This window comes from Apteryx mantelli, chromosome 8 (genome assembly GCF_036417845.1).
Source record: "Apteryx mantelli isolate bAptMan1 chromosome 8, bAptMan1.hap1, whole genome shotgun sequence".
Lineage (NCBI taxonomy): Eukaryota > Metazoa > Chordata > Aves > Apterygiformes > Apterygidae > Apteryx > Apteryx mantelli.
In genome coordinates, this window is record NC_089985.1 from 29,414,781 (window position 1) to 29,432,170 (window position 17,390).

A 17,390-nucleotide genomic window follows, 5' to 3' on the forward strand; every position below is an offset into this window, starting at 1 on the left:
TCTGACCCCTGTGAAATTCGGTGAGCCCAAAGAAAGCACAGGAGAGAACATGATGTTCTACATCGGAGCCTTCATCTGGGGAATCCAAGGTCCTGACCCCAGTTCACAGCCCCTCTTTTGTAATTTATCCTGTAATAGCTGAATGCAAAACAGCCCTGCAGGCAGGGCCTTGAACCCAGGACACCCACTGCAAGCAAGTGCCATCATCACCAGTATCGTAAATGAGCAGGCAAAATCATACCATGCAGATTCCTGAGCTAATGCTAAACAAGTTGGTTTGGAATTGGTCACCTCCAGGGCAGTAGAAGGGAGATGTTTTAAACACACTCATATTGAGAAATGTCTCCTACCAAGGTCTCCCTTTTGCTCAGTGAAATAGACTGTTGTAAACACAAGGGAATTCTTTAACCAAAAAGGCATAAAGGATGCTGAGGGAGCCTAAGTTGTCTGTCCAGTCCTTTCTGGGGCACCTGGTAAGCACATGAGCTCCTGAAAAGTACCTGTATGTCTTTGCTGCTCCTGACATACAGGCTTTCAGGCTAAGCTAGCAGGTTGAGAATAACATGCTGTGATTTAAGCATCTAATTAGTCCAAATCATGGGGCCTTACTTCTTTTCTGAATTTGCACTTAAGCTTTTTTGGGGCCAATTCGTCACAGTGTAGTAGCAGAGTCAGTCATAAGCTCAGCAGAGGCCTTCAGGCACTACAATGATACAAAACAGTAAATAATTTCTGGCTCAAAATTATTAGGAATGGGAAAGGCAGGGAAAAGCTTAAAAATTTGCTTTCCTGCCACTTGAGAGTTTTTGAGCCTATGAATCACTAGGCAATTTAGGTACTTAGTCAGGCTAGCGTACCTGGGAGCATGCACAAGGCCATTGTTTCAGGTGACTAAGACTTTGCTTTCCAAAACTGAGGGAACAATTACATTTAGACCATGATCTAAGCGGCTAGCCTTTGCCCAGGTCAGGAAAGCTATTTAGGCTGTATGCTGGGTTAGTTTGTGTGCCACTTACATGCAGTTATTTTGTTCTTTACTGTTTTCAATAAATAGGAAAGTAACTGATTTGAAATAAGCTAGCTTAAAAGCCAAACAATGGAATAAAGATTTAAAAACTTATCGAAGTACCAATCTAGCCTCTTCAAATACCACCTCTATAGGACAGCAGTACATTGCCTTTTCATGAAAGATCTGAACAAGATTCCAACAAAAGGATACTGTTTTTATACCTAATCAGTTGTAATGAAAGAATATGAAGAGCTGTCATGTGCTTATTAGGGGGAATTATCAGATATTCTTTTATATGATGAACTAACACACTGTGCTGGTAATTCTGTAGTGCACACTAAATTACAATTAAAGGCCTTTCTGCTCCACCAAAATCTCATTTATAATCTCTATGGAAATACTCTTCCTGCAGTTATTTCATTTATGCTTCCTTTATCTAATTACTATAATATTGGTTCTGAATCATATTTTCTTAATGTACCCTTATTCAATTATAAAGTTATTTTCAAGTACAGTTACTTTATAACACCAAGTATATTGCTCTGCAGACTTTGTCATTCACTATACTATTTAACTGGCAATGTTTTCTGAAGGTTTCCCTTCATCTTAAAATCAGCTTTTTTTTCCATAAGGCACAATACATCCAATTACATTTCTCTCATCATTTTCAAGACAGAAATGAATGGTTTGATTATGGCAACCCTGCAATCAGACTTCCCTCTCCCTCCGTTGTTTTTTGTAGCACTAACGTTGAGAGCTCAGCAGAAACCTCCCGGTGAACGGCAGACACTCTGGGATGTGCAATGCTCTGCTCCTGCTCCCACAGCTATGTAAACTCTCTTTCCTTACTACCCATGTTTCTTTTCATCTCCTCTCTCTTTCTCCTTGCTGCCTGTTCATTTATTTTCATCTCTTGTTTTAATCATCTTCTTAGTCCTTCAAGTATGCTGTATGTGCCCTCTAAAGGAGCAGCTGCTGTACAGCAGAGCCTGCAATTTCCTAAATGCAACGGGACCTGTTTATGAGGCTGAATTTTGCTGGCATCCAAGTGCCCTCAATTCACCCTGGGAGTTTAGGGTGCCCGTGACTGAGCCTGAGATAGCCTGTGATAATGCCACTGAGGTCTCAAACTCCTCGAGACCGGGCCTGCTGCCTGTGCAGAGAGAGAAATGCTTTCCTCGGGTGCACAGCTCTAGGTCTGCTCTGGCCAGGCGATGCAGAGCTAGAAGCAGCAGCTTGCCTGAAAACACCAATTGCAAAGCCAGCGTCAGGAAGGGACCGGCACCCGGGCTGCCCACCGCAGAGCTGGCCGGACTGAAGCAGAGGAAGTAAGCTGCTCCTCAAAACGGGGGGCTGCAAGTGGCGCTACCCTAAAAGGCAGCAGGCACGTCCCTGCGTGCAGCACCTGGCCCTCTGGGCTGCCAGTAGCCCATGTTACAGCTCTGCTGCAGCTCTGTGTACTTGAACGCCTCTAAATACTGGGCATACAGATAATCCTTTACGCTGCCTAATTCTCATAGGTTATAACAGCCTCACTTGCTCCGCTCTGGATGAACAAGTCTGGAAAAGACAGTGACACAGTTGAGCTGGCAGGGTATCTCCCCTTGTTATCCTTCCTCCTAGTTCCGGCAAAGGAAGGGATTCGCAGGCATACATTTCAAGACGAAGAGGAAAGGGCCTTTAATGGTAAGACCTGAATAGTTACTGTGCACTCTGGTGTTAGTGTAGGTTGACCGAGAATTTAGATACTTAGTTTGATCCCTTATGCCTGAACGGAGCTCTGCAAGCGAAGCGTGCGGCATGTGACAGACGAAGACAGCAAACGCAAAGCAAAGATACAGCCCCCATCAGGTGACAGGATGCAACAGCGCACTGTGTCACTGGCCGCCCGGAGACAAAGTCTGTGCTCTTGAGTCCTCCCTACCCGCAGAGGCTCGAGGCCAGCTGCTGGGCTTTGGTGTGCACATGTAGTATTTGTGAAGACACAAAATTTCACCATGAGTTACTGCACAATAAACCTACCTCTTCATTTGTACCTAAGTGGAGACCCTGTTCTGTTTTTTACAGCTACATATTTAGTATGTAAAAAATATGAGTTCGTTAAAAATAAATGTATTTCCCTCTAGGAAGCCTTTGGCTTAAATGCCAGTTTTCAAACATTATACATGAAAATGCTCAAGTCCTGCAGTGGGTCACTTATTAAAAATTTGATTTGAAGATCAGCGTGCAAGTCATAAACAGTCCCCTAAAGATGTAACTATCATAATAACTTTCCTTTTCCCAGTTGGAAATGTAAGATGAACTGTTCAGAAGCACCTAATGTATGAATAATGTTTATTTGTTTTACAAGAAGCTTTACAGCTGCAATGTTCCAAGAATGCTTAAATTCAATAAACAACTATTATAATTCACAGAATGATGGCATTTCCTCTATAAAAAACCATAACCTATCCATTCTGATTTTTCAGAATCAGTAGAAAATTTTCAGGTATATTACCCCAAAGTGAGATTTAAACATTTCCTACCTCTTTGGATATATAAACAGTACATCCTGATTCTGGTATTATAAGTTGATGAGGCAATACTCAATGTAAATTATTCTGAGGCATATTTTTTACTTACGTTACAAGTGATGTTACTTGGCATATCATATCATATTACAAGTCATGAAGCAGAGTATTTAATGGGTATGATGTTCCCTCTGAACCGCTCTGAAATTGCTGCATATAAACTACGTTATTTTATCACAGTATGACTTCCCCCAAATGTATCCACATAAGTTTTCTCACCTGTCTTTCCCGGTTTCCCGTTTAAAAAGGTCATCAAATTGAAGCATCTTGTGGCGAGAAATCATATATGCTTTTAATTGAGGCAGTATCTGATTCATCAGCTGCAGGTTATTATACACCAAGCCTTTTCCATCTCTCCTCATGTAGCTGCTAGGACCCCAGAAGATAAATACAGCTCCATGGCTCATATTTAAGAGTTCGTTGCGATTTCGTAAAATCCTCTGAATACTAGAGTGTGCAATGACTCGAAGGCTTGTTTTGTTTCCCACATCTTTTCCATAACCTCGAGTAGGTGCATCGTTCATTCGTATTACACACTCAGTCTGGTCGATTCTGTCACCTTGTTTACTTCCCAGAAGGTGTCCAGAACTGGTTACCAATGCACAACTCTTGCAGTGCATTTTTAAAGGCTGCAAAGACATACATACTTCAAAATTAGCTGTAAACACCTTCCCATTCACTATGTAAGTGATGACTATAACTAATATTTTACAGGTATACAGCATATTCTAGAGCAAAAAATCTCAGAGGACTTGACATAAACGTCTCCCAGCGGTCTTCCCAAATAGATAGGACTTATTATCCACCCATTTTGTAGAGTTAAGTCCATTGTTTAAATCCTCCTTTCCTCTGCTGTTTAACTTTCGTATACCATAATTCCTGTTCCTCACTGCCTAGGACTGTACTACTTCCACTTGCCATAAATGAACCAAAATAAGAGTATTTTTGATTCCTCCTCTTCTAGTTTTTGCAGGAAATAATCATTCATAAGCCCAGTGCTAGAGAGCACAAGCGTGAATAGCTTTTCAACCCCGAGGTGAGGGCATTTTGCTAAGGGAGGAAAACCAGTCCAATCCTTCCATACCATTTCCAAGCGAGTACCATAACCGCTATGATGCTCTCATTCCTTCGTTGTGGCTCAACAGGCAGAGCTGGTCATTACTGTGTGCATATATTTTACAGGACAGTGAGTTGGTTAGTCCTCTGAACTTTTTCTAGCTTGTCAGCTCATGTTTAAAAGTTATACAATAAAATGGAACAGGAGGTATCTGTTCAGTGAGTGCCTGACCTAATGGAAGCAGGAGAGTAAAATAAGCTTTCATGAAAATGAAAATGCATTATAAATCATATTACTGAACTATGCCACCAATATATATCAATAAGAGGAAGTGTATTTGCTGCTCAGCATGAGAACTAAAAAGGGGAAATGGGTTATCTAACAGCATCCCAAAAGTGCTAATTCCAAACAAGAACATAGTAAACTGGGAAGCGAAGACTGTCTGAGGGTGCACCTCTTCAGTGGGGCTCTCCGAAAGAAAACCTTGCAACATTTAAGAACAGTAACATGCGATTGCAGAACATGGAGCTTATGTTGCCTGCATAGGCAGAACGGAGTGGTCTGACTGCCCGTCTCTTCTGATGTCCTGACCTGACTTGCTGTAGTTTCTTTTGTAATGGCTCTCCAGAAGAGGAAGAAAAGCCACTAAACTGAACTGCGGTTTTCTCACCAGTCTTAGGTTTCTTGGAAGAACATTTGGATCTACTGATCTTCTCTGTGGAGGTCTATCCAATTTTTCTTTTATTTTCATCATTAACCATAAAGTTACTTTTCCTTGGAGACACAGGGGCCAGCACCTTTCTGGTGTGTAATAGGCTTATTTAATTCTAGAGGCTTTCTATCAGACACAATATGCTGAGAGCAGTTGGCACTGGCACTGCTGCACTGGCCTGATCCCGTAACATACTAAGGACTCAAGACTAACAACTTTATTGGTTTTGGAGGACGCTAGCAAACTAAACCACCCATGACAACACAGGCCCTGACACCTCTTGAGATCAAACTCTGTGGCTCCACATGGCACCTAGTTGTCCATGCTATTACCACCAGGGCTAGCACGCCTCCAAATGTAAACTTGTAAGTTTATTAAAAATGAGGCTATAGTGACATATTATTACAGTTGGTAATCAACAATTTGTATATAGGAAACAAATGATTAAATGAGTGTGTAGTGATGTACAACTTAAAACACTAAAACTGAAAACAAGATATAGCCTAGGTTTTAAGACAGTCTCAATCCCTTGTTTGAGAATGCTTTGGTCTAGTATTTGAAGGGGCTGTTTGATTTAAATAACTGTTGTTTTTAATTCTAAAGTTTCTGAAAGAATACGTCGGATATCGTTTCATGGGTGCAGTCTGAGCTTATTTTCTGTGAGAATAGCTAATGAATGATTACATGCTTTTTCATTAAAGACAAAATAACTAAAAATACAGGCAATTTGCATAATGATATAACCAGTAAGCTTTATATCCCCGTCTTCTCCAAACAACAAAGTCCATTTTCTTTCATTTATATGTATTGTAATCCAGAACTAATGATATGGGTAGAAATGTTCATGCCTTTGTGAGCCAAGGTTCCTAACACAGTATTTACATACATTTTCCTTCAGGCTTTCATCTGGCACTTTGATGAATTACCGAGCAAAAGGCTCTAAGGTGAACTAGCTGCTCCACCATCATGCTTGGAAAAGCAAGATGAAGTGCTAATGAGGTTAAAGGAAACGTGCTCAGCACCACTGGTAACTCACATGGGTTTGAATATCCACATAGCCAGATATTTTCACCTAACAGTCTCTGCTGGTTTCTAGCCTACTGAGCTACAACTTAACTTGTTTCTTTTAAAGAGAAACCATCAGTTGTTAGGAAACAAGAGCAGCCATCAGTGGAGCTGTGGAAACTTTTTTAGGGGGGATAAGAAATCTCAACATTTGCAAGAAGAAAAATATTAACACCCTGCCCCCCACTCCCCAGTACATCTGTCCCAGATCTTGCTTCAAAACTGTTCCTTTTGGCTAAAAAGTCTTCACACAGAAACATTCAGGTATTGCCCAGCTAATTCCTGAATGATGCATGAGGGCTGATCCCTCGTAGCTGCTCAGGGCGAGTCATTTTCACTGGCCTCGCTCAGATTCATTTAGTCCAGATCTACAAAACTCACACCCACGTTCTCATACCAGCTGTTTATAATGTCTTGACAATATTGAAAGCAAGGAGAAAAAAGCTTTTGGCTGTAATATTATCTCATTGGGAGGCAATGGCTGCACCACAAATGTCACCTACTTAAGCAATAATAATGGAGGCACAAGACATTTCTTTGGGATTGATGACCAGCTGGGAAAAGTTGATGGCCTGAGAATAACCAGGGGCCATTAAACCAGACGAACATTAACTCCACAGAAAGCTCTCTGTTAAGGTAATTATTACAGTGGTATGTGGAAAAAAAGCACACCCAAAAAAAGCAAACCCAAGACATACAGGTATATTTTCAGGTAGAGAATGCAATCCTTAGGCCATTAGTCTTGCTTCAAAACACTCAGAAAAGGGCTAGGGCGAGAGGTAGGTGGGTTTCATGACATCTCTATTCATTCCCTTGAAACGTATCCTACAATGCATGTGAAAGCTGCAGACACTGACTGGTACCATTGTCACCAACCGTCTTCACCACGTGTGAAATATCCAGCCACGTTTCCCTGGGTATCTCAACTGCATGTACAGCACCTAGCACAGCGTGGCACAGCACGTGGCTGCTTCCACAACACAAGTCACATCAATGTTCAGGGCATTTTCTTAGACAGTGAATGATCCAAGAATCAGCCAAACAAATTACCTGAATTCTCTCTGTCGGTTCCAATCACCTAAAATACAGGTGAGGAGAAGGAGAAAGGAGATTTTACAAAAGCAAGCTCAGTGTGCTAGAACCGCAGAAGACAATAAAATCAACCTCTGCTTCATCGATGGATGGGATATACCAAGGCAATGAAGAGAGCAGGTGAACCTTGCTAGGTCCTGATACACCCCATAACAGCACCGTGGTGGCCACAACAAGCGAGTGCAACCTGGCACTTCCAAAAGTGTCAGGGGCCAAAATGACTCCTGTGAACTTTGGCTCTCATAACCCCAGTAAGTGTTGTTGCTGTATCATATAGCTCTGGTTTGTTTAAAACCAACTAACAAACAAACAAACTGAAACACAAAACCAATGCCGGAGTTGTTTCTGCATTTTCCAATTTGAGGCAATTTCTGCTCTGTATTGACTGTAAAATCTATGTTGGGCAATAATAGAAAAATTTTGTTTTCAGACACTTTATTGCTTGAAAGAAATCAATGGAAAAATGTTATTCCTCATTCAAAATACGTTACTCTTATAGATAATTATTTTCTTTGTGGTGAAAGCAAATGATCAATTTTCTTTTTTTTTTCTTTTTTCTTTTTGTTATAAAAGACCTTCGATTTTAAAGCCAAGAGTTAGAAAACAAGACAATTCCCTCCAGTAAAATTAGAAACACTAGAAAACACATTTTTTCCTACTGAGTACTTAATGACCTGCTTTTGAGAGCCCTGTGTTCAGATCATTCCATTATCAGTAGTATAAAAATTTCCTCTCTAGAAATTAAAACAAAACATATTTTATCTTGGCAGCGGTGACCTGCCCTGCCTTCTCCCCCCGCCAAAGTAGATATTCTAGAGTCAAGAACAGCTCACTACTGAGACAAAGACCCTCTGTCCCTTCATGATCAGGAGCATTCCTAATAGACCCAGCTGGAAGTATTACAGATGATTTCCAAGGTGCATTGGGAGAAAGCAAGAGAGACCAAGAAAGGTTAAAGAATATCCAAATTTCTTATGGATGAATGACCTTTAACTAAACACTTGAGACTGCAAAGTGCAAAACATCAATAAGACTGCTCAAGTAACTCTGAAATATGGCTGCTACTAATAGCATGCCATAAAGCTGGAATACTTGACAGCTATGTTTTCCTCTTACACTCCATGTTATTACCCAGTACCAGCATGGTTGTCTTCTGGTCGTCTTGTCTAACCTAGAATGAAAGAAAAACTGTAGGTCATCTTCAGCCTGTACTAGCTGAACCAAATCAATGACCTGCTCTACAACAACTCCCAAATCAACCGCTAAAGTAAAACCAGTGGTAGAAATAAGAAGTCTGATGTAAAGAAAGTTTTCCATTTTCAATTGAATTCAGCGTGGGGCCATATTAATGGTTAAAAAAGTACAAATGAACACTAAAAGAAATTGTCTTACTGGTTCAGGCGATACCTGTCTTTCCTATCATTCCACAGCAGTTTCTTGCCTTCCTTCCTTCCTTTCTTTCCAGAAATGAATTTTATTGGTAGGAGCTTCACATCGACCCTACCTACTTCCTACAGTGCCTGTCCTAAGGGCAACGGCTGGCCTTGTGAAACGCCCTGTACGCTACCTCAGTGTTTGCTTTTTACATTCTGTGCCTTGTGCACAGAACTTCACCAGCATTTCATATGTGATGTTAAACGAACCCTGATGTTCACCCCGTGTTCAATGTCATTTATTTGGCCTCTGCCAAGCACCAGCCCCCCCTGCACCGCTGGCTCACTGCAGACAGCTGCTCCCGCTCGCAGAGCCCTGTGTCCCTCAGCATGGCTCCAGCTCCTCTTGCCATCACCTCCGTCACTCAGGTTTCTTTACTCATAGCATGCAATGAATACTGCTGTCGACACAGCAGCAGTGAGGCCCAACTGCCTAGCAAACCAAATCCATGTAAACCAAGCTGCAGCTGCTGTTACGTACATGCAGCCAGTCCTGCATCCTTCTAGTGGTTATCATCTTCCAGCAGGACTCCAAGATATCCTTTTTAACTGGTTAATACCTTTCTCTTAAGCATCCATAAGCTCCAGTCCACAGCCGCCTCATGTTCATTTCATGCTATGTACTTTAAATGCTATGTTTGGAAATCTCCCAGTGTGCACGTGTTCCTCCATATGCTACAACAGGCGTCCCGTGTAGCCTCTCATTAGCTTGCTGAGAGCCTCCTCACCAGACCTGTAGCTGACTGCATGGCTCAAGCTCCCCATTATGTCAGCAGCAGATCCACAATAATTAGATTTCATATTTTTCTGGCTTGCACGGTATTGTTTTAGCCTACATGAAGTAACCACCCATGATTGCCATTTCACTGCAGGTATGAGCAAGCAGTACTGTGTTGTTTCCAAGGGCCTGTCTCCTTCCTTAATAATTTTTCTAAAAGATCGATGACTCTAAGGCCAAATCTGCTCTTCAAAAAATTCCCAACAATCACCTTAAAGTAGAATGAAAGCCTTGAAACCTCTCATTTTCCAACTTCTGATCTCTGAGTCAATGCATCAATTTTGTGTGGCTCAATCTGTCTCATTAGTGAAGCACAGCTGTGCACACGAGGATTTCAAAAATACAAGTATTTTGGGGTACCTGATCACATGAAAATAATGTAAGTTCCCTGATACCTTTTTTTTTTGTAATATATTGATGTTGGAACACTGCTATCATAATAATATGAAAAAGAAGAAAAAATGAATGAAAAATATGTAAGCACAGAGAATTTGCTTTGGTATTTTCAAGTCCCATCTATCTGACACACTATTCAGTGAGGCTCTCAAACTAGTCTCTGAATGGTAAGAATGATTGAGATGTATATTGGGATAATTGAGGTAACAATTCTGTATCTAAAAAGCTGGAACAAAAAAGAATATACTGGAACACTTAAAACATCTGGAGAGTTTAGAAGAAGGACCAGCTTCAGCCTTCGGTGGTACTCGCCCTTCTCAGGTCTATGAGAGTTTTGGTGTTGGGGTGCCAAGTCCTCATCTAAGACATGATTTTGCTTTGACCATGCAGTTTTCATACTTATGTTCAGATAGGGAACACAGCTTAAATTCCACACGACACATGCCAGCCCAGCCCGTCCCCTTAAGGTTCAGAACTTTTCATCCTTTAACCTTTATGCAGCAGGTACTGAGAGGTCTTAAAAAGAAAAATATCCCCAGAGCAAATACATTTATAATTTTTGTTGAAGTAGACTTTTGGAGCTTTAGAGAATCTGCCGTGAAAACAAACTGCATTATCCACTGAGCTAAAAGCACCAATTGCCCTAAAACACTGTAACCCAATGACTGATATCGCGCAAGTAAACAGAGAGGGTTAGGAGATACCACTTCCCCAACATTGTTAATCCTTATGCAAATCCAAATAACAAGCATTTGCAGCAAAACTTTGCAATTCAAAAAAGGTCTGGCAAGTCTGTTCATGAAGATAAACACATGTCTGTTTAAAAAGATAAAAGATAAAACAAATGAATTTCTTATTATTTCTCTTTGTTTCTTGGGCTGTGGAGCTTGAATATGCAAATGTTGTGGAAACACTGGAAACATTAGCATCTTCATTTCCCATTGATTTTCCTGAGTTATTTAATTAACTGGACTCTGCCTTCAGATATTTAATATGTAGGAACAGTGAAATAGCCAAACTTCAACAAATATATTCATCAGACCAGCGATTACTGCCTTTGTTTTTATTTCTCAGAGGAATGGCATATTTTTGCCTTCCATGATACTATACTGACAGGCATCTACAAAACATGTAGTAAAAATACAATAATTCTATTTTCAAATGGTCCTTAGGCGAATCTAATTCAATTCCAAAACACAAGGCTATATTACAAAAAGAAAAATAAAAAAAACAACAAATGCACTCCATAAAGCTTTCACTGGGATAATTTTCTTAGAAAAAGTTCCGTTAGGCACATTAGTCAATGAAGAGTCTTCTGCTTGTGTGAAGTGTTTTCCGGCACATTAACTCTTTTTCAGGGGACTGCCTGCTAGTCAAAGCTTTCATTAGATTAATTAAAATATGGCTCCTCTCACTGGAAAGAAAAGGCATGAGTTTGGTTACAGGAGATTGACTACCTATCGATACCAGGCCCTTCGCAGACACGTAAAATACCAGCTGGAGCTGCACAGGAGCCTGAGCAACAAGATAACTTTTAGTATATGGACCACATTTCTTATTCGGAAGCATGATTACAAGGTGCTGATGTTTTCCCCTAAGCCACCTGAAGTGAATATAAGGTGCAACCTTGCAAATTGTCAGCACATATAAAGCTAAGATTTAGAGAGTAGTTTCCATCCTGCATCCTATAAATGTGTCCCATGAGGAAGATTAGTATCAATCATAGGCTTATTGGAGAGGGAGATAGGATACAATGATAACCTGAAGCTATCAACTAGAGTAATGGCCTAAGAAGAAAAAGCAATCAGAGAAAGAAAAGAATATCCTCAACGAAAGACAGAACTGGAAAATCAGGGAGGAATGTATCACGCTGATGAACATGAGCTGTTATACAAGAGAGAGAATCATATGAACAATATACAGGCTCTAAAGAAATGGTTATTGCCTAATGTTTATCTTAAAAGGAGTGCAAATAGACATCCATATTACATCAAACCGCTTTACTTTTGTTCTGCAGCTGAAGTGCGTGCACTAAAATGCAATAAAGCCACAAGCATGGGGTCTCAACTGTGCAAACTTATCACAGAAGTTTCAGAAAAACGGATTATTTTAAGGGTCTACAGAAAAGCTATTGAACAGTTTGGATGTTTGCTTCAGAAAGTTTTCAAGTCAGCTGCTTCTTTTGTGTGTTTAGGTATGTTTTCGCAACTCTCCCCAGTTTAAACGCTCCATAGAAATATGTCCTCAGCTGCTCCCACTGCATGTGTCATGGCTGCGAAAGGTTTCGTTCGATACTTCAAACTTCACAGGGTCACTCTGAGCAATCTTTTATCTAGCCTAGCTTTAAAGGTGAGCATCACTGATCCTTAAACTCCATGCCTCCATTTTCAACTTAAAGCAGTTGTGTCTTGCTGTGACACCCTTTAGCTCATCCAAATGCATCTGCACTCCAACTAGAGCCGTGTCTCTAAAGGGCAATGATGTGCCAGGAGCTGCAAGGATGCAGGCAAACCTTTCCAAGGGCACTGGGTCTCTACATGGCAACTTCAACACAGCACGCCAAGTCTCTAGGATGGGTCAGACCAAATTTGAGACCAAATGCCTGATTAGGAAGAGTCCTGACCCCACAGGGAATTTTCTCTAGAAGGTATTTTGTTTTGTATTTCTCTATCTTACTCAGGTAGACTGTCATAAAAAAATAAGGTTCCTCATTCCTTTGTTCAAAGGTCTTTGTTTCAAAAATGTCCGGCCTCCCTGTATCCTCTGAGACCTTTCAATTTTTGTGCAACTAGCTCTGTGTCATCTTCAGCAGTTTATTTCGTATTAACCCAGACTGCTCTACACTCTTACTTCTGTCCCTCTGAGGACAGAAGCTAGCTCTTCATCCAATGGGTAACAGCACATCGGAAATTAGGGAAAGAAAGCAGATTAAAAACCTGTGTTTTGTCAAAAGATAGAGTTTAAAATGTTTTGTGGAGAATATATCAGGTTCAAGAAAGCTTTACCAACTCCACTGCAGGATGCCAAGGCAGCCTGCCCTAACTCCTGGCATACTGATGCCAAAGACTGATGCTGGAGACTGGTACTGGATTTCTACTGGCTTTAGAAAATCACTAGAAATTTCTCCGATGCACGTATGCAGAGATGAGAGAGAGTGTTTTGGGCTAAAATAGTTTCGAACTAAAATTAGGTGAAAAGAATACAACTTGAAGACAGATGCATAATATCCATATCTATATCTGTAACTATGGATCGCTATAATTCATACTCATTCAACTCATTCCGGACCACAACTAAATTTGAAAAATAATCCTGTGAAATCAGGGGTCAGTTTGGGGGGTGGGGGGTATTTTTGTTTATTTGTTTGGGGGTTTTTTGAGGGGTCTCAAGCACTCCAAACACTTTCTCTCTCCAACTCATTGATTACTATTTTCACAGTCCTGATCAACAGACAAAAATAAACATATTTATCCTATTCAGATGTTTGTATCTAGTCTGTTTGTCAGTGTGCAGGTTAATACAAAATTGAAGAGTCAGTGGATGGAAACATTCAGCCCCGAAATGCCCCATCGCAAGGGTTAATCAGACAATCAAGTACAAGAAATGGCACCCCGTCTGCCAGTGTGGAATTTGACTCTCCAAAGAGACAAGATGGTCTTTTACAGCAGGAGCATCAAAATTATCTTCTGAATAAATCAGGGGTAAATAAGTTTGGGGGGAAAAGGCTGAAGTTCACTGGAGTCTCTGGAAGAACCAGGGAAAGAGGCTGGCTGGAGGGAAAGACGGGCTCTCTCCGAGGAATGCAGCCTGAGCCCTAGGGCAAGTCCTTGAAAAACTGAGTCAGGAAAGAGTTGACAGCAAGTCAGCAAGACACAGGGAGAGAGGGGATTTCACCTCACTAGAGGTGGAGTAAGTGGGTTTTCTTCCATTTCGGTATCTGTTTAATTCACAGACATTTGTAATTGTGCCACCTACTGTGGCTGTGGCAAATAAATACTTTTATTTATATTTTACCATCACCTGATTTGAGTGAAGGGTGATTCCCAGGAACCTGCCTAACACTCTTTAGTAATATTCCTCACTTAAACACGTAGCTTGTTGAAAAATGGGGGAATGATGCAACTTAAAACCCCAGTTATCCAACAGATTAGGCCAGGGTATTAGAAAGGTAGAAAGGTGTGCTACAGAGAAGGTAGAAAGCATGAGTTTAAGAACAGATATCACAGAAATCAGGAAAAAAGGAATTATCTTTCAGTGAGCAGCAGTAGTCAGGAAACCTCCCTGAAAAGAGGTAAAGTAGTGCGGTGCACAAAAGTCCCAAAGGGTTTGTGGGGGCTTTCTATACCTATTTTACTCTAATAGTCCTAAATTGTACTCCTTGAATGTGATCTCTGTGGCATTTAGAGTGCATTTTACCTGGCAGTGACACTAAAGAAAAACAGTTCTTGCCCAATTTTCTCCTGTTTTTTGGAGGAAGGGGGAGGAGGGGTGTAGGAGAAGTAGAAACAAGTCAGAAAAAAGCAGCTCGGTGGATGGCATTGCTTTCTTTAGTGGCACTGAATGTGCATCAAAATTCAGCCCTAAGTGCTCCAAGAAGATGGGTAGTAATGGTGGTATAAGAATGAAAAGGAAAATTTGACAACATCACCAAGAAGCACTAGGTTGCAGATGTCTTTCAAAATATCTTTTAACCCTTCAGTGTTTTCAATCACTATTAAACAGCAGCTGTTTTGTCAATACCGAAAGCCTGGACATCTACCTTAGATCTGTAATCAGGAAATTTTGGCTTCTCTAAGTGACACTAGTTTTCCCAGATGAACTTTTATCACGCAGTCTCATCCGAGCAGAAGGCATATTCTAACTTAATTTCCCAGCACTGGACACGCAGGCCGTTGTTCCAGCCTTAACTCCAGATAACGCCTGTTGGTCTTACCAGCGCCCCTGGCAAACCTCGCCTCTCCAGGGCCACAATTTCAAACCGCAGGAGGGATGGCAGAAGCCAGCAGCCAGACATTATAGACATGTCAGCATGTACAGCTGGAGTTTGGTCCCAGTCATTCACTTTCTGCCACATGTTCTGTTCCCCAAAAGACATATAATAGCAATAATGCAGCATATGTACCAAAAAAATTAATAATCACACGATAGTGCTACTATAATTAAATAGAAATTAAATGACATTTTGTAGAATGGGACAAGGTCTGAAGGCTTAGCTAGTTTCCTTCTTAATTACTGTGTAACATCCTGAACAGAGCACAAATCTTTTCAACATGCTAAACACTGGGGGTTTTGTTTGTTTTGAAAGACTCTAATGGATATTTCATTTGCATTTAATTAGAAAAATAAGACAGTTTATTTTGGTTCAATATGTATTTGTTTAGCATGTGGACAGTTTCACATCAGAAATCAGGGTTTTTTTTCTGATCAGAATTAAGCAATAGACATCTGGGCAAAGCAAATAAAAAAAACAGATCAATATATTTTCAAAGGAAAGCTTGTTAATGTAAAAATGTCTGGTCCTATAAGAACTAGATTATTTTTGAATATTCACTGTTTCCAAAGGAATCAATGGCTATCCCAAAAGCTAAAGAAGCAGCTTTTTCTCAGGAACAAAATAATGTAACACTAAAAACTAGAATGCATGCAAAAACCTCACTCTTCAAGCATAAAGCAGCCTCGGGATAATAACGTTAGGAAGAAGCGACTCCCATGGGTAGCTGACACCATCCCCCCCAACCGCGTTTTTAGGGGGTCAGGTTGGCTGTATGAGTGTACGGTCGACCTGCTTTGCTAGACAGAGCACGAAGGAGAAAGAAAATCTGATTTCCATATCCCGAGCGGACTCGCACCAGAGGGGAAAAGCACTTGAGGCATCTAGTTCCCTTCAGAGTCAAATGGGGAGACATCTCGGTGGTTTATGAGCCTCCAGGGTTAGGCAGCAGCTAAGCAAAGACTTCTGAAACTGCAATTTTACAGTTGGATTTAGGAGCCTGAGGTAGGCTCAAGTCCTGCTTTAGATACCAAAGCTCTTCATGGGATATAACTCTGTGTTCCTATATTAAGGGAAAGTCCTAGGGAACCACTTCTTTGCAGTCACACACCTGATTCATCTCTCTTTGAAAGGCTACAATTAATCTGTCATGGAAGCCTCCTAATTGCTAGTAAATCACCAAAGTTGAAAGGGTCACAAGCTTATCCAAAAAGAACAAAAGTGGAGAGCGTAACATTCAAAGAGCTCTGGGGTGAAATCCTGTCACTTTACAGATGAACCTGTAATCTATATGAAAATAAATGATGTATGATGATTACTAAATTTGAAATCAAATCTTCGCAGGGGGACAATTCAATAAGGTTAGGTGATTATAGGACTATGCAGCAGCATCAATTATGGAACCAGAAATAGCCTCACATCCCTCAGAGGCTACAAAAATGCTGTATTGCTTTATTCACCACCATCAGAGGACACCCACTTTTATCAAACAGTCTGGGGGCTTCTCATTGGGGGGGGGGGGGGAAAGAAGGCACAAGCCCAAAAATGACTGGCAATTACCCTAACTTATCATTTGAGCTCCCATTTGCTCTGCCAATTGATGGGAAATGAAGTGTGATCAATTTTAGTCCATCGTACATCGTTCCCATCGACTAACCTGCCAAATCCTTCATTGAATAATTAGTTAAGATATGAATGTCAGGCATTTTGCAGAGTGCTCGCAAGACAAAGCCCTAATGTCACCATAAAATGGACAATGGCCACAATATCTGTGACTTTATATTTTCTTTCACAGGTATGACTAAGCCTTCATATTGCCAAAATATGGAATAAAAATATAACTGCACATAAGCAGCAGGAAAATCCAGGAGCATGAAATCTAGAGGTCGGTGCAGCTCCTGAAGTAATACAACATACATATTTAATCTTGCAGATGGATAATAAGCCATATCAGGCAGGATTAGATCTGTGCTCCTCATTTACAGTAGTTCACTTTAAGTAGCAACCTGTCTATTTTCCATTTGCAGGATCAGGGGAGATGGTGCTAACTCAGGTGCGGTGTGATGACTGACACACTTGGTGACATTTTAATAGCAGCCACCGTTTAATACCACTATCACCATCCTGCAAGTCTTAAATAAAGGAAGATTTAATCTAGTTTTGATGTAGCAAAGGCTGCACAGACTACACAACCTGCTGTCACAGCATGGGAAAAGGCGGTGTTTTCTTTCCTCATGTTGACCATTCCCACCCTGTGGGTTGGACACACCAACACAAACGGCGTTAGC

At 40.9% G+C, this 17,390-nt stretch overlaps 1 protein-coding gene across 1 annotated transcript in view; it reads right to left on the reverse strand.

Moving 5' to 3' along the window:
- The window catches only part of ST6GALNAC5 (ST6 N-acetylgalactosaminide alpha-2,6-sialyltransferase 5), a 69,872-nt gene that overhangs the window by 9,840 nt on the left and 42,642 nt on the right, over nt 1–17,390 (reverse strand). The window contains exon 3 of the mRNA XM_067300465.1: nt 3,799–4,208. Within this exon, the coding sequence (XP_067156566.1) occupies nt 3,799–4,208 (410 nt within the window). The remainder of the gene's footprint in view (nt 1–3,798; nt 4,209–17,390) is intronic.